Source organism: Epinephelus moara, chromosome 5, assembly GCF_006386435.1.
Source record: "Epinephelus moara isolate mb chromosome 5, YSFRI_EMoa_1.0, whole genome shotgun sequence".
Lineage (NCBI taxonomy): Eukaryota > Metazoa > Chordata > Actinopteri > Perciformes > Serranidae > Epinephelus > Epinephelus moara.
In genome coordinates this window covers 13,774,135-13,792,331 of record NC_065510.1, presented here as the reverse complement: position 1 = coordinate 13,792,331, position 18,197 = coordinate 13,774,135, and the positions used below count along the sequence as shown (strand labels likewise).

Genomic DNA, 18,197 nt, shown 5'->3' with positions numbered 1-18,197 from the left:
GTTTTCTTTGTGCATAAAAATTATAGTTTAACTTAAATTGAGGATTTTTTAAGACATTGCATCAAAATCAGTCCAGCTGTGACTCTGTAAAGTAGCCACCACTTTCACTTTTGAAAACATCAAAAAGAAAGTCAAAAGTGTTTCCAAAGAGTTCAGACTTTGTTGTTTTCAGCTGTCTCACCACCATCCAAACGACATTTCAAACGTTTCCAGTTGTGAATTGAGCTGGCAATCTTTATTAAAACAACCACATACAGACAGAGCACTATCCAAAAGCACACATGCAGTGGGTTGGACAAAATAACAGAAACTCAGCAGGTTTGTGTGTGTGAAGCATCCATGTTTTAAAATTTCTTTGCAGCAACATCCATATTTGAAGCACTGTCAAGTGTCATGGCAACTTATGAGTTTAGACACACATGGACGTAAACTGCAACTTGACTGGTTGGCGGGGGCATACAACCATCTCATTCTAATGCTGTGAGTAACTCAGACTTCTGAATAGTGATATACTGGAATGGCAGCTGTTGTCAGCAGATAGCTCAAAATGTAGGCAGATAAATCTCTTATGCCTACAGTTGTAGTGTGTTTTTGTGATCTGGATAAACCAACCCTGCCATATCCATTCTTGATACGGCCACCAGATGGAGCCAAAGACATTTTCCAATAACAGAGGCTTTAATTTGTTGTATGTATTTTTCATTCTTTGGTACATTATGCAATGTTTGATACAGGAGACCAAAATAATTGAGAATTAAATGATATATAGTACAACCCTGATTCAAAAAACTTGTAACGCTGTGGAAAACATAAGTAAAAACAGAATGCAGTGTTTTGCAAATCCTTTTTAACTTATATTCTATTAAATACAGTGCTATGACAAGATATTTAATGTTCAAACTCATCAACTTTATTGTTTTTTGCCTGAGCAATGCCGCCATCCAGACGACCTGTCTCCTACTGAGCAACTGAAATCATATATCAAGTAAGAATGGAAAAGAATTTCACTTTAAAACTTAAATAATTAGTGTCCTTTAGTTCCCAAACCCTTACTGAGTGTTGTTAAAAGGTGGTGTAAAAAAGTGGTAAACAGTGGTAAATGTGCCCCTGTCCCAACGATCTTGGAACATACTGAAGGAATCAAACTCAGAATTTACAGAAAATAATAAAGTTTAGCAGTTTTAAATTAAATATCTTGTCTCTGTATGGTATTCAGTTCAATATATGTCAAAGCATTTGCAAGTAATTTCTTTGTCTTTAGTTTGCACAGCGTCCCCACTTTTTGAATCAGGGTTGTAAAACTACTTCAGAAATTTCTATTACTGCAACTTGATTAACATGTGTCCAACATATTCTTTGTGTTTATATCTAATATATACTTTGAATTAACACAAAGGAAAAGTCATATTCCTCCAGGTGAAATCATGTCACAGTGGACAGGTGATGCTCAGAGAAATGTTTTAGTAAGTCTGTAAGATCATGATGGTTTGTGTTCTACAGTGAAGGGTACAAGTTGTGACTTGATGAAAATTTTGCCAGCAAATGTGAACATGAGCTGTGTGGTTGACATTAGCAAGCTAGCTGGCTGGCAAACTTTAGCACAGTTGATGGTGAAAAACCAGCTTATCATAAAATGAATGAACTCCCTTTGTAACAGTGTCATTTACCATGTCTTTGATTATTTTATTCTATTTTTGCCTACACTTTGTTTCATGTCATTATTTTTTCAGCTCCTTTAACCTCAGAGTAAAAGATGAAAATCAAATGTGATGAATTACTTTTTTAAATTGAATTTACAGAACAGTTACTGTAGTGTGATATATACCGTTACTGAGATATAAAATTACATATACTGAGATAGATTTTGGCCATTTTCGCCACTCCTACACACTATAGATTATTTTGTTTGTTGTCGTCTGTTGGTTGTGTTGGTGAGCAGCTCAGTTCTGGTTCATCTTTACACACAGTCAAACCGTCCTCATCTACTGCGACACAGCGGTGTTTCTTCAAGGACTGTGATCGAGTAAAGAGTCTCTTACAATGTGAACACCAGTATGGTTTCTCTCCAGTGTGGACACGCAGGTGTCGGGTGTAACTGTACGAACTATTGAAACACTTCCCGCACTGATCACAGCTGTACGGTTGCTCTCCAGTGTGGATGCGAACGTGACGCATGTAGTTGCTCAGTCGACCGAAACCTTTCCCACATTCTTTACACTGGTACGGTTTCTCTCCAGTGTGCGTGCGCACGTGTTGTTTGTATGTTTTTGAGATAGAGAAGCTTTTCTCACACAGTTCACAGTGGAATGGTTTTTCTCCAGTGTGGATACGCAAATGTGATTTGTAATTACCCAACTGAGAGAAGCTCCTCCCACACTGGCTGCAGCAATATGGTTTCTCTCCTGAGTGGACACGCAGGTGTATCTTGTAACTACTTAAGTCACTGAAACTTTTGTCACACTGGTCACACTCATGGGGTTTCTCTCCAGTATGGTTACGCAGATGCAGACTGAAATGCCCCGACTGGGTGAAGCTCTTTCCACAGAAGTCACACTGGTACGGCTTCTCTCCGCTGTGGCTGAGCTGGTGTCGCTTGTATGAACTTAAAAAACTAAAACTCTTCGGGCACTGGTCACAGCAGTATGGCTTTTCTTTAGTGTGGACACGCATATGTATCTTGTAAATACTGAAGTAACTGAAAGTCTTTTCACACTGATCACACTGGTATGGTCCAGTGTGGTCACGCAGGTGTTTTTTGTATGAACTCTGGTCGCCGAAATTCCTCCCACACTGTTCACAGCAGTATGGTGTTTCCTCAGTGTGGGTCTGCAGGTGGAGCTTGTATGTCTTTAGCTCACTGAAGCTGCTGTCACATTGTTCACAGTGGTACAGTTTCTCTGCAGTGTGAGTGAGTTCATGTCTTTTGAGACTGCAAATCCGACTGAAAGATTTCCCACACGTCTGACACTGATGAGGTCTGCTCCCGTCTTTGTTTGCCTCTTTCAACTGTGAAGAACAGAGAAACAAAGGTCAGAGTGAAGCACTTGATGAAGTACTGGTAGCCATTAGCTAGCTTTATTGTGTGGCACTTCCAGTCCAGATACCAAAATAAAATATTGGCATTTTACTTTTCTGCAAACCAAGAATGTTACATTTATGCATTTCATGCTTATCATATCAACATTTCTTAAGTGACGTAGTTCAGATTACACATATGAGCTGAGTTTCTCATCAGTGGGAAGAGGGCCAATGTGGAGACCAGACTTTCATCTGTGGTGTCTGTGGTTATGACAAAATATTGGATATTAATTTCCATTTGATCTCACCTCTTCGGAAGAACTCATCTCACCGGCTTATTGGTGAAAGTTAGTGTCCTCAAATTTTCTTCTGAAATAGTAAAATAAAGAGACTGGTCACAGCAGGAACACACACTGAAACAGAAATAATAATTCAGCTGGAAGTGACTATAGGTACTTAGGCCGAGTTCAGTAATGAGTCATTGCTGCTGACCTCCATGTTTGTATACATTTGGTTTCCAGTTAATTAGGTACACCTAGGTAAAACTAAGTCTGATAAAACAGTGAAAAAAGAAGTAGGATTTAAAATGTTGACTTTTAGTTATAACTGTCAGAGAGGTTTTTATTCAACTTAATAGTAATTTTGGAGGCTGCAGTTTGGCGCTATTGGAAATACATTATGAGCTTCTGTTCTTCAGACTGTCTCTGTGTGAAAACACATTTTATATTTCAAATTTGTTGCATACAAGTCCAAAGAATGTTATTTGAACCTGAATGATATCGGCATATTCCACGTCTTAATCGGGAAGTGCTTCATTCATAAAAGGTCTAATTTTGAATATCCAAGCGCAGGATGCTGTTTACATCCCCCGGGTCAAATTCAGAATACCGTCATATTTGGGGTGATAGTGCAACATTAGTAGGCATGTTAATGCAGACACTGTTGAGGCTTCGTTCAAGGCTCCCTTAATTTTAAAAATATACTGGGAAGGATTCCTTTAACAAAATTTTAAAAACCTATTCAATAGGATTGAGAAGATTTGCTGAGGACATACTGGTAACTGAAGTGAACTTTGTGCTCTACAGGCTGATGCATACTGGATATTTTTTAGGCCTATACTAATGTTGGTATTTGATAGTTTCATAATTCCTACATGGACAGATAAGGGGATAGTATTTTTTGAAATATGTACATACATTTTTTATTATGACCAGGTTACACACTGAGCAGGACATTTTATAGTTGAAAAATCAACATGACTGTGCTCTCTGCTGGAGAAACTATGTAATGGTGACTCTGTTTATAAATTTCCCCAAATAACGACACTGATGTATTTACAAGAAGCTAACGAGGCTGCTATAACGACCTGGCCAATTTATCAGTGTAGCTAATACATATTATAATACCGGATCATTCTTTTAAACGTGTGACTGAGTGCAGAAATGATGAAGACTGTGCTGCGTTCAATGTCTCTGGACTGAGCAGAAAAAGACCCCCTGTGTTTCTGAGCAGATGTCTCCATATTTCAGATAAAAACTAAGATGAATCCATCATATAACCGCTGCTGCTGTGATCTAAACCAAACTCAACCAGTGAATGGATATGCAATTTGTGTGAGGCTCTTTTTCACTGAACTAACATAACGGTACATCCATTTCAGGATGTGACACAACGTTCAACTAAGGCCATGTAATTCACGTCAACAAGAGTATAAGCTTCGTGGAAGATAACACAAAGCTAAAACCTTAGTTTATCCACGTATTATGTTTCGCTTCAACAAACACAAACCAGGCTCCACACAGGGCTAACTTAGCACATTAGCGGCCTAGCATAACAGATCCAAGCTAACACAAGTTAGCATCGAGAAGCCGGGAGAAAGCTGCGACATGTACACGGCTAGACTGTTTCATTACACCAGGAGTGATATTAAAGCAGCCACAGACAAACCAAGAGAGCAACAGAAGATACCTTTTATTCTCCCACAATCTTCTTTTCTGCAAATTTTGCCTCTTCCTCTTCTTCTTCTTCTTCTTCTTTTTCTTCTTCTTCTTCTTCTGATGCTTTATGGTGGTTGGCAAACCTCTCTTTGGCGCATTACCGCCCCCTTCTGAGTTGGAGTAAAATAGCACTAAATTCTCAATCTCTCCTAATTCTTATTTATAACAAAGACACTGGATAATATATATAGTTATAATACAGTATCTTTGTTTATAAGAAACTTAATCTTCCCCAACCCTCATCCCATTCTTTACTAAAACTAGCGTTATAAATTGTGGATCTGAGAGGACCTGAAAATCCCTCTCAACAGCCCCTGCACTTCCTCTCCACTAAAACCATAATGCCATATCCAAAAACTCTGAGGCATCGACATTTTCTCGCCGATTTCCTTTCCCCCTCAGCAGCGGGTGATCACCATGGCCAGAAATGCCAAGAACTCATCTACATACAGATTGTGTCCTCTTCCATGGAGTCCACCATGTTGTTTCTACAGTAGCCCAGACAAACCAAACACGGTCTCTTGATAGGGCCAACTGCATTTTTGCATCAGCCAGCGTAGTTCATTCCAGAGAGACAGAAGAATTAAGTAAAGATCTGAGCGGCAGCAGGATAAAGTCGGATGTGGGAATGACGTCACCTCCGAGTTGACAACAGTTTTTGCATTCTAGATGGCAATGGTGGACAAAAAACATGGACGCCCGCAAGAAAGCCTTTGTTGCCCTTGCACTTTCGGAAAATAGACAGCTTCAAACCCATCATGCACTCCAACTGATGAACGCCGCAGATGAGGCTGACCTAATGTAAAACAAATAAGATAAAATTGCTATAAACAGTACTTTAGCAGAGTGTTTACTCACTGTGACCGGCAGCCATCTTGAATACGTAAGTCGGGGTTGATGCGGTTGCTCCGAGTTTCCGAGTTGGAAATCCGATTTCAGGGTGTGTTTGAGTTTAAACTTTCGATGGGGAACTGGGAATTTCTGACCTCCGAGTACAAACGAACACACCATAAATCCCCCCATGAAGTCAAGACACTGGTGGTGGTGGCGGCTGATGACTCTGAGGCTGCTGACTGCTGAGGCGAATGAGGCTGATGAATCCGTAAAGACTAGGTGGTGATGGGGAGGTGGAGGGCACACATAACTGCAGCAAGAAAGAACTACGGCAGAGAAAGAACCATATTTAAAATGAGGAGCAGCAAGAGATAAGATATATATGTCTCCACACCAAATTTGCTGCCATGCCAGAAAAAGAAAATCGTATCACATTATAGTGTGAAAGTTTATTGTTGTGACAAGATGTTTTCCATGTTATGACAAGATATACTTTTTATCTTGTTATATCATGAAACACATTAAAACATGACTTATATTGCTCACATGAAATGTTATAAAATGAAACTTAACACTGTTTTAATGTGAAATGTATGTTTGAATGTGTGGAGAACAGATAAATTAAGGAATATGGCTCATTTACATGGTCTGATTTATGCCTGGGTTGAGATCCTGCTGTTAATAAGCAAAGTGGTTGATAATGACAAATCAACGACAAATGACTTTACCTCCAGAGGGAGCAAGTTTCTGTGGTTAGGTTTAGGAAAAGAAACATGGTGTCGATGTACCTTGAACGGACTCAAAGTTCACACAGTTCTGAACATCGGTGTCCTGGGGAGAGCCCCGGGGTAAAGTCTTGTATTTTAGGACCCATCCACCACCCCATCTTCCTCATGACAAGCCTGCTGTCTTCTTTATTCTTTACTTCTGTCAGCTCATTTATCATGTGACTGCAACCTTCCCAAATACGTGGTATATACATGAATTACTGGATCATTATATTGTAGGATAAGTACAAATTTGCGGGCATTCATTTTTAAAGGAACATTTACAAACAGTGCATAAGAACAGCCTGAGTAACTGGTATACAAATGGTCTTTCCTGCAGGTAGAGTATTCCTTTAAGATGTCTGGTGAACTTGGCCCCTGGTCTGTGCCACAGAGATTTAAAAAGGTGTGTAAAATGTGCAGACTTAGGAAATTGAAAATAAAAGCTGTTATCATTGAGACAAGCATCCCTCCTCCATGGCAGCTCCAAGAAACACAGTCACATAAACTCATGACAGAAAAGGACAAACTGATGGAACCCAGAATCCAGATCACATACATTATCTGCTGCTTCCTGAGCTTGGCTCTGAAGATATGAAATGAAATGTACAGATGAAAGTGCAACACATAGCAGCCACATCAAATAGTGTTGCATCACTTGCAGAAATGCAAAAACATTTCCCAACAGCCTGAATAAAGTCATGGCTCCACTGTGGGTAACATAAAGGTTGAGCAGAGTTCACACTGTAAACTGTCTGTGACAGCGATGCTGTTATTCACCTGGTAGTGTTATATTGTGATAAACAGGGTGATGGCATGTTGTCACAATAATCCCTTCATGGTCCTTGTGAGTTCAGCCTGCGAATGTATCAGCAAATGATCTCTACTTCTTTATTGTCCACCTCATTCTGCTGCTTTATATTGTCTTCAGCTTCTGCCTTCTTCCTCTGGTCTGCGTCCTTGTCCTCTACCTCTTTCTTCTTCTCCTCCACCTCTTCTTCCTTCGCACCTTCTTGTAGTCCTCCCATCTCCTCCTCCTCCATCTTTGTCCTCCTTCTGTCTCGCAGGGCGCAGGGCAGACAGTTCGCCAGGAAGAGGATAGCAGAGAGACAAAGCAGTGAGAGGATAGCACCCACACCTACCTCCAGCTCTCGAGCTCCCTGCCCTTCCACATCCTCCTCCATCCTCTCTCCTTCTATCTCCTGGCTCGGGGAGAAGTACACAGTGCCCTCCTCTTGACTTGGCATCAGCACGGCTCTTTCCAGATTGTTCTGACTCACCATCCCTCCGTTGCCCACCTCGTTCCAGTTTCTCTTCCCATTTATTTTGTCATAGTAGTCACTGCTTACATTCTCATTCTCCTCCTCATCAAAGTTCGATGCATAGACGTCACTATCTGACTCAACCAGTGTGTCTGAAAAGTCAAACTCAAACTTCCCGCCCTCCTCATCCTCGTCCCCTTCTGGCTGCAGGTAGCCCAGGTCGAGGTTAACTCTTATCCAACCGGATCCTTTCGCCAGCCTTCTGGTCCCGCCTGCTCCTCCTTCTTCTCCAGTTTCCGTCCAATCTCTGTCGCCTTCACTGATAGAGTTGGAGGTGACTGGCTGGTCAGCGCAGGTTGAAACCAAAAGTTCTGCACGCAGTAAAGGCCCGCCACCATCGCCCTGAGCAAAGATGCGTTGGCTGGGGCCGGGCGCCACCACAATCACAGACTCAGCCAATGAGGAGAGACGCAGGAAAAAGGGAAGGTCGTTGAAGGAGGAGAGGAGGGAGGCAGTATCGTCACTGAACTGGAGCCAGACGCTGATGGAAGCCTCCTGGAGGAACACAACAGGGTTATTACTTTGTTACTTTACTTTAAATAAAGAAATAAACCAGTTATTTTCAACCATCAGCCGACGGTAAATTCTTAATTAATGGCCACAACACAATACTTTTATTTGAATACCTGCTTTATTTAAGAACTTAAGGTGCCTTTACAATGTTGAATTTGTGTTCCCACATCATTAAGTGCGTCTCTCTCACCTGGTGATGGTTGTACAGGATGTTGTATGCTGTGACTGTTGTCGTGACGATAGAAGGGTGGGTGGGGCTAGCTGTGAGTGACATGCCGAGGCCGCTAACCACCTGCACAGAAAGGTCCCCGGGGGTAACAGGCTCAGAGGTCACAGTGACGTCACATCTGCCCAGCACGCCATCCCACTGCTCAGAGACAACCTGAGAGAGAGAGAGACAACAGGTGATGATGATGATGATGCTCAGTAAATGAAGAACTGAACTGATGTACAGTTATCACCCACATGAAGTGATGTCTTTCCTGGTCGTAAACCAATCAGGTCGTTGTGGTTGCCGAGGGAAGCCACTCGAGGGTCCTCTACTCTCAGCCAGTTACGGACCAGCTCTGTAACGTCCACAAACCAATCAGATGAGCCCAGGAGGTGCGTGGTTCTGCTCTGAGAGTCCTGAGCAGTGAACTGAGTCAGGACCTGGACTGATGAGCGCTGATACACTGGCACACACCTGAAGAGACAGGACACACGTTAGAAACTGGGGTTCTTATTATATTTCTGAGTGTCTGTGAGACAATACACAGATGTAGAGGATCATGCTTGTGTTACCAACCCTTATGTAATGAATAGTAACCTCAGATCTCGGAGCTCACAGCTTCAACAGGACTGAAAGGTTTCGTGGGGAGTTTCTGACCTCTAGTGGCACTATCCACTTTGTCTCTTGTGCATGTGCATGTGGGTGACACTATACACCTCTGATCTATAAGGGATGGTAATGCACCAAGTTATGCAGCAATGCCTCAGTGAAGACAAGGAAGAAGACTATAAGCTTGTAAACATGGATGTAAACAACAGATTGAATGAAATACTTTCTTTAAAAAAATCTTCTTTACCGATGATTTATGAGGAAGGAAATGCATTCAACAAATTTTTTTAGACCTCAAGGATACACAACAATATGTTTTGGTAATACTGAATGTAAATGTTGCTTTTGTTTTTTTTTTATAAGAAATCTCTACAGGTCATCTTTAAGAGCCATTTCAGACTTAAAATGCCATATTTTTTAACTGTAGTATATTTAGCCAAGGCCTCTTTAGACCAGGTTACATCTGCACATTACTGTATGTAGACTACTTGTAGATTATCTAGTCTATTTACATGACGGCCAGCTGACTGTATTTGTGGTCTTTCTTCTCTAAGAAATGAAAAATCACTGTAGGGATAACAAGAACCACAAGAGATTTTGGTATGACATCATAAATTCCTCACACTATGTTTACATGCGCAGAATATTGCAGTTTTTGCTCCTATTCCGAAAAAAGGCATCATTCCTCCGAAGATGTTTACATGATTGATAAAAATAAATATTCCATCAATATTCCCATTTACATGCAGCTGTGCATACTCCGATTAACGTGATTTAGCATGTTGTTTATCATGTCAATATATGAAAAGGGGAACCGCTGAAGTCACTTGTCATTTTGCTTTTTTGGATCAAATCAGATTTTTTCAAAGATTTCTACCAGTGGCAGACTTGTTCGGCTGTGTGAACACAGCCTCCTTCTTTTATTCCTTCAACCACCTTTTTGAAAGGTTGGTGTTGTGATATTTGCACGTATCACAAGTGGGTATGTTTCTCTAAGAAATGTGGGCTTTTCTTTTCGGCATGTATCTCTACCCCACCCTTGCAAAGTGTTGGCTAGTTGGTTTGTGTACAACGCATCCATGACAACGCACAGAGCTGATCGAAAACAGACAAGAGACTGTGTGTCACAAACGATAAAAATCCCAGTTGATACGCACTTTCCAAATGCCAATTACACTTGTCAAAAGAGCATTCTTGAACCCTAATAATACAGACATATCCCACACGGAGCATTCAGAATTTAGTTAACACTGCAGTCAACAAAGTTCAATGTCATGGTTGTTCCTTTATATTAATTTGTTCATTTGGACGCTCTTTGATGAAAAGTTATAAAAACAAGTGATTATTCTGTTGCATATCTTTTTCTTTTTTTGGCCAAAGAATGCTTGACATTGACGTGTAGGGTGAACACTGTGAAACAAAGAGGACTTTCCGCTGTTTTGTGTCCAGTGATGCACATAGAGAAAAGCTCATAAAGAAGCTAAATAAACCACACTGAAGAGACACTGGGGCTGTGTCCTACCCTTTCTTTGTGAAGTGGTTCCAGCCATCAATGACGTTGAGAATGGGGTCTGCCAAAGACACTCGCAGGGGCACTGAAGGAGCCCACACTTCCACACACACAGAGCCATAGAGCGCACCTAGTTGAAACTCCACCACTGCACAGGTATCACCCAGCCCTGACTCACTGCCGTCCACAAAGAGGGTTGAGCAGTCGCTGGACACCTGTGGTCACGATGGAGACAGACAGAAGACACGTGGAGAAGATTCCAATCTGTGTTAAGCTGAGCTGATGTTGAACGCTAGTCCATTCTTGACCTTGTAAAAAGGCATCTGAGAAAAACTTTCAGTCTTCAAGATCCACTTAGCAGCTTAGCAGAAAAGATTTTTTTTTGTTGCTAAAACCGTGTGGACAAAAATGATGTTATCCTTCTGAAGCTGGGCAACATAATTAACAAGCATATATGTTTTTTGTTTATTTCAGGCTGGTCTTTTGTCTCACCTTGACAGTGTTCTCGTTGGTTGAGTGACACGTGACTGCAGAGGTGACGTCTGACACCTTCCCATCTTGGTTTATGGCCAGCACAATGACAGGAAGTGACACCGGCTGGTTGGTCAGTATGGCTGTGTTGATGATGGTGTTACTCTGAGGATAGAGGATAAAAAAAAAAAAAGTTTAAACAGATTGATTGGATTGATCTTTAATGATCTCGAATGGATGAAGTACCTCTGTGATGGGAGCGATGCCAAAGATCTGTCGATCGGCAAATGAGAAGATGCTCGCTGCTGCCCCATGTGGTGATAGGTGGTTACTTCGCCCGGAGAACTCCACCCACCAGCTGGCAGAGACAGTCATGGCAACACCGAAGCTCTGCCTCAGGCCGTCGACTGACAGACACACCACCTGCTGGAGTGAAGTGGGACTACAGGGCGACAGATATGCGAGACTGAGCAGCAGCCAGTGTATTCAGGTATTAACTTTAATACATCAGTATATAAGTTCTTTAAATCCAAACCAGAACTGTTAAAGTCATGAGCCAAGAGGAGGTGCAGAAGTCTAGTTTTCTCTCAGACCACTTGAATTACAATATGCTAAATGTTTATTATGGGATTTTTGCCCATTGACGCCAAAATGAAACTGCCTATCCCACCTTTAAAGTAATTGGCTGCCCCCCACATCAAATGTCAGAAGTGTTGGAAATGGTATCTGGTATCTGTTTAAACCTTTGGTTACCTGAGAGGTAAAATGTGCTAAAATAATTTTGCTTGCTCTTGCTTTTTTCTCTGTTTTAATGTGTAAGTGCTGTCACTATGGTTACAGGTGTTGTTTTCAGTTATCACAGGATTGGCTAAAGATACTATGCCCCTTTGCCTGTCTGCATTTTTTGAGTGTAATGGTTTGCCGACACACTGAACTGAGGTGGAGTCAAACTCATGACCTACTTGTATGCGTGCTTGGGTGTGCTGTGCTTGTGGCAGATGATGGACACCACGTCATGTTTGGCGCCTTGGCTTTTCTCCAGGGTCACTGACCACAAGTCAGAGGTCAGAGTTCTTTGGGCCACCATTGACACTAAGCCCTTCTTCACCTTCAGCCTGAAGGAACAGACAGATTCTCAATGTGAAACTACAAGAGTGTGTTGGCATTTAGTGACACAGAATGAATCATTTTGTGTTTACCTTATAACGACAAACTCAGCACTGAAGTTGGCTCTCAGATTCACCGACACTTTGATTGGCTGTCCTATGAGGACCGGACCTCTGTAATAGCGAATCATGACATGGGGGTCCAGGCTAAGCTCCTCCTCCCCCTGCCCGTTCAAACAGGTTTCTTCTTCTTTGGTCCTGCTGTGCTCTCTCTCATCCTGCTCCTCCTTCAGTGCCACTGCTTTGATATGGATGAGCTGCCTCTGGGACTGAGCCGCTCTGTCCTCCACACATCTTGGTGGATGGTACGAGGAGATCAGCAGATGTAGGAGAATGACAGGCAGAAATTAATTGCTGGGCAGCAATGAAATAACTGAAAACTAAAAAGAGTCTCTCTACATGTTCCCATATTCTCTGTGACATACCGTGGTGGTGTCAGCATTAGGTCGGCCACTGTGTCGGAGGAGGAGTAGTAAAGCTGTATTTGGTTTCTCATGGGAATCCGTCGGTATCTGAGGGCCCATGGGATGTACCCCTGGGTGTCACCATCAACACCTGGATGGTATCTGAATGAAGGCATAAATTAATCTTTCACATAGGCAACTGATTAAATGATCATGATCATCCACAACTCATAGAGGAAAAAGGAATCCAAGAGAACTGCTTCAAACACACCTGTCCATGCTCAGTTTTCCTGTTATAATCAGACCTCTTCCTCCTGCCTAAACATTACAGACTTCATGCAACACTTTCATGTCCTTATTTCAAACTCTAACTTTTTACTGTGAGGTTTACGCACATGATTGTTCCAAGTTGGAATCAGCAAACTCTCTTGACTGCACAAACTTGTTGCAAATTGCTTGTTTCAACCTAATAAAGGCCACCTGTGCATTAGGAGGCTCTTGGGCTGTTGCTCAAACTAAAGATTTCTGTTCTTACTTCCTCATTTCTGTTCACCTGCCAGCATGGACACAAAGTGTATTGAGGATGATCTCTCTCAAACTAATCAGTGCTGATCAACTAAAAACCAAAATTCTGGTGCTGTATTGTCTATTTCTCACCTAAAATGTTTTCAGAATCATATCGTAGTGTCCTGTTTAGCTGTAATGTGAGAGTCTGTGAACGGGAAATAAGCACTATACTGTTTCCTGTATTGTGGAAGTGGAGGCTGAAAATACTCAGATCAAACAGTTAAATTAAGCAGTGCCGGTCAAATATGAACTAAGATTCTATCACTGCATTGCCTATTTCTTGTTTTAAATATTTTTAGAAACATATTTTAATCTATATTTCATCTGTAATATGAGATTGTTTTTTTACCAGCTGGCAACCATACAAGCTCACATTACGTCACCAGCTGGAGTGTTTATTGGTTCGGAGCTGTGCAGTGCGTTCTGGTAGTTTTAGGTTTTCTACCTCTTCTACCTTTTCCAGGTTTTTTTTTATTATATAGCACCAATTTCAAAAGTGTTTGCACAGAGAGCCCATATTCATGAAAAGACCAGCAGTGAAATACCTCTTTATGCAATTAGTGCCCTGTCACTCTCTTACTGTATGCCTGCTGCCACATTGTTCACCTTGAAGCTATGCTGCCACTGATGAAATCACATGCTGTTACTGCTGCTAATATTCATACAGCATATGGAAAACCACTCCTTCACCCAGCGTCACTTCCTTGTAGGGAGTGTTGAGGTCAGAGCCAAAACACCAAATATTAATTCTGTACATTTTCTACTGTCATATAATAATCCATTGAGTTGACTGACTGAAATGAATGAGTGGACTAATAAATGAATAAACGTTAAATCTTTTGACTTTACCTTAATGACGGAGAAGTCGTATGGTGGCGGTTGACAAGGTTGCCATGGGGATATCCCCTCCGCTGTCGTTCCCGCTTCTGCACCCGACGACGAGGGTGAATGTTACTGTGCCAGTTGTCCAGATCTTGATGTGACTGGTTGGTGTGTTGATCCTCAAACCAGTGATTGGGCAGTGTCAGAGTTACCACACACAGCCCTAGTGGAGGCTGGGAAGAAGTGAGAAGGACAGAGAGAAAACACTGAGTTAAGATCAATGTGATCTTGCCCCTACTTATCGTGTTTTGGCATAAACACTGCAACTGATGTTGTTTGTTGGTCTTGAATGTCGTTCTCCTGCACTTGCTGGACCTATCCACCACCTCTCCTGCCCACCCTAAGCAGACTTGCTTGCTCCTTATACTTTGCCAGTAGTAGCATCTAATAATGATGCAAATGGGTTTATATTGGAGTTTGTGAAAAGCCACAGACGCTAACACATTCGTCACTGTAATGACACCAGGGACACAGCCCTGGGAGTGAGACCAGGCTTCAGAATCTGGACTTCACCTGTGTGATACAGGAGGCCTTGTGTTCCTCTGTCTCCTTGAAGGCATGCAGGGTGATACAGGTCCCTCGATTGTTGGTGTTGCCCCTCTTGTGGAACAGTATCCTCACCCTGAATCTCTTCTGCCCGTCCTTATCCCTCTCTGTCTCCACATGCTCTGAGAGGAGGGAGGCGGACAGAAGGGGAGAGAAAGGGAGGACAGGCTCTGATATGAGCTGTGGAAAAACAAGGAGATGTGTAAATAGTTAGCTTTAGCAGTTCATGTAAAATGATCATACATTGGCACCCACAGATCTCTGTCCTTTCCTTTTTCTCTTACCTGTGTGACTGAGTAAGGGCCAAATGAAGCCTGGAGGCCTGGTCTCAGGGTCCGGCCAGGCTGGGGCACCATGAACAGGCTCTGGGAGAAGGAGAAGGGGCTGGAGTTGGAGAAAAGAGGCCCCAGCTCTGCCTGAGAGAGTGGGAGGAACTGCCAGGATGGAGGAACAACCGACATGTGGACCGGCAGGGAGAGGGGGAGAGGGGGCTGCAGGAGGGATGGAGGGACTGAGGGAATAATAAATTAAGGATTGTGAGGAAATGAGAATCAAAGTGTGAGAGATTAAAGCGTTAGAAAGTCAAGAAAAATTTTGGCCCAAAGACCATTTAGTAGAGTTGTCTTGAAACCAATACCAGTATCAGAAATGCCTTCAATACTGTCTGAAATGCTGGATCGGGTATCAACGTGTATGTTAGTCTATGAACCGATCTGATACCATAAAAAGTAGTTTTAGCTGCGGGAATGAGGAGACTGAGACAGGAGAATAAGTCCGATGGCAACTGGTAGACAAGTGGAGAATGGAAGTGAACAGGTTTGGGCAACTGAGAATGTAAAATCTGGAGGTGATCTTTTAAGAAAAATGGTGCAAATAGGACAATTGTGTGACAGAATTTATGGCTGAAAAGAGCAGGATACAAACAACAACAATAACAAGTGAACAGCATCAAAATTGGAATGAACAAGAAAGATTTCCCAGAGATTGATTAGAAATGTTGACCTCTGACCTCCACCCTATGACTCTCTAAATTACCACAGACAAAAAAAACAAAACAAAACAAAAAACAATTAACATGTTAAAGACTCACCTACTGTGAAAATCCAAAAGAGCAGCAGAACGCTAGCTCCTCTTCTGTCCCAGCGCACACCGGCCCAGCTGACGTCTGCCATCACTACAGACCTGATGTAACACAGTGTCATGTGACCGCTGTGAATGAAATTGATGGAAACTATTTTGTATTCAATATTTCTGTCCAGTAGCACTAATTCAATTCCACCACTGATTAAGTTTTGACAAGCTTCTAATTAGCCATGCTAACTTGCTTAGGATGTTTTAGCATGTTAACAATACAATGATGGATGATGCCCACATACTACAGTAAAGGTACCTAGCTCAGTTATGGTTGGATTCACAGTCACAGTGTCATGGATGCAGAGGCCTGAGATAAGGGCCAAACAAATAAAAACTAACTAGGACAGATTTTCAACATGTGGGTGCAAACAACATTTCAATCAGAGGCCTTGTCCCCCAGTCCTACAGTTCTACTTGTCTTACTGATTGGTAGGCCCTACAAAGAGCAGATCCAAGGTGCATGTTTTGCTCTCTATGTTAGTGCTAAAAACAAAGAGGCTCAAAATATAGTGAAAATTTTCATTGGGTCCCAGAAAGGTTCATATTACCTCTGCTTATTACCCCACACCCACAGTGAAAGACAATCCAGCGAATTCACACTACGTCATCAACCTGGAAGTCAGGCATTTTGAAGATACTGAACGTAATCAAATCAACTGAACCAAACTCGCAATTGTTTTTGATTATTGTTGCTAATTTATTGCCATGTTCTTGGCTGTGCTAATCTTCCAGATGGGGAAATGCACTTGGAGTACTACAGATTGCCAAAAGCTATGGCAAATCAACGAGAAGAGTGTCTGAGGAAAAGAGGCGGTTGGAGTTGGCCAAACTGACCCGGATTTCTGACTCTTCATGAATCTTGGCAACATTCAAGTTTGTTATGTGTGTCTCTTATCAGGTAGATGAATTATTAATAACAGCAACTCTTAATTAAATTAATGATGTAAGGCAAGCATATTGATATTAAGCTGTTGTTTCTTGCATTCTTGGCTGAATATCGGATTCTGATGTCATTCCATAGCCTACTACAATAGTACAAGATTTCTATAGTTTCTGTAAAATGTTCTTAAAATGTAGCTTCAAAAGTGTGCTATATTGAAATAAAAGGCAGAATTGTTGGGTCATCACTCCAAGATAAAAAAGCCAGCTTGTAGGGACATATTAAGTGTAGCTTTTCAAAATATTGCACCCTTTCCCGCTGTCAAAGTCCTTCTCTGTAAGTTTTAGCAGCTTCCACATGTTTTTCTGACATTCTCTGTGGTTTAGACATCCTAAAATTGGCTGAGATTGACCACTCAGCGTGCACCTATTCTGTTGTTTACATCCCTGTACCTCAATATTGGTCGTGCATCTGGGTTATACTGACCAAACTGTGACATGGGTGCAAACACTTAGTGCCAATCAGAGCCTCCTCAAGTAACATATTAGACAGGGACACTAAACTGGCAGACAATATTTACAAGTCAGTGTCACACAGTCACACACTCATACACCTCAGCTGGGTGGAACTAGGTTAAATCCAGACACTGTATGTTCTGCACAAGATCAAAGACCAGACAGTAGAACATACAGCTAAATATATAAAATGTGCGTGTTATGTACATGTTCCCAGGAGACAACAATCACTGTGAACAGGTCAGATGATACAATACAGTTAACATCCACACACACACACACACACACACACACACACACACACACACACACACACACACACACACACTATGTTGTATCTTGTACTTCTATATTTGTGAGAACTCTCATTGACATCATGCATTCCCTAGGCCCTTACCCTAACCTTAACCATCATAACTAAATGCCTCCAACTCCCCTTATCCTTACCCTAATGAAAACCTGAACCGGCCTCAACCAGCCAAAGTGTCCTCAAAAATGTCCTCTCTCTGTGGGTTAAAATGCACGGTCCTCACTATGTATTAAGTACAAGAACACACACACACACACACACACACGCCTGTCCTTTCACCCACCTGTATCTGTCTATTTCAGCTCCAGATTACATCTTTTTCTTGAGGCATTTCCTAAGCAGGCAGCTCCCTCTGTCCTCGCTCAGAGCCGCATCTCTGCTTCCAACAGGAATTTAAAAAATACTTCACAACAAAAACAAACAATTCCAAAAAATAATTTTCTCTCCCGCTCTTCTTTGCTGGTCTGCTGCTGCTGCTGCTCCTGCATAAACCCTCTCTCTCACTCTGTCTCTTTCTCTGCCCTCCCTCTCTGTGCCAGAT

General features: G+C 42.0%; 2 protein-coding genes across 3 annotated transcripts; both read right to left on the bottom strand.

Annotated features, from left to right (window-relative positions):
• Positions 1-217: 217 nt before the first annotated feature.
• Positions 218-5,087, bottom strand: LOC126391026 (zinc finger protein 239-like). The gene is made up of 3 exons (XM_050045601.1): positions 4,987-5,087; positions 3,327-3,387; positions 218-3,006 (listed from the first exon to the last, which is right to left on the bottom strand). Exons 2-3 carry the CDS (start codon positions 3,342-3,344, stop codon positions 1,891-1,893), a joined length of 1,134 nt encoding a protein of 377 aa, XP_049901558.1. The 5' UTR covers positions 3,345-3,387; positions 4,987-5,087; the 3' UTR covers positions 218-1,890.
• Positions 5,088-6,301: 1,214 nt separating this feature from the next.
• On the bottom strand, positions 6,302-18,187 carry tmem132a (transmembrane protein 132A). 2 transcript variants are annotated; one of them, XM_050045573.1, is made up of 14 exons: positions 17,940-18,187; positions 15,908-16,026; positions 15,102-15,328; positions 14,785-14,997; positions 14,239-14,444; positions 12,844-12,984; positions 12,452-12,712; positions 12,215-12,367; positions 11,499-11,694; positions 11,274-11,417; positions 10,794-10,996; positions 8,917-9,136; positions 8,642-8,833; positions 6,302-8,433 (listed from the first exon to the last, which is right to left on the bottom strand). In XM_050045573.1, the coding sequence occupies exons 2-14, from the start codon at positions 16,017-16,019 to the stop codon at positions 7,486-7,488; spliced, it is 3,216 nt and encodes a 1,071-aa protein (XP_049901530.1). In that variant the 5' UTR covers positions 16,020-16,026; positions 17,940-18,187; the 3' UTR covers positions 6,302-7,485. The 2 variants fall into 2 exon arrangements, with proteins under 2 accessions (XP_049901530.1, XP_049901531.1); XM_050045574.1 differs by having other exon boundaries at positions 15,908-15,999.
• Positions 18,188-18,197: the final 10 nt, after the last annotated feature.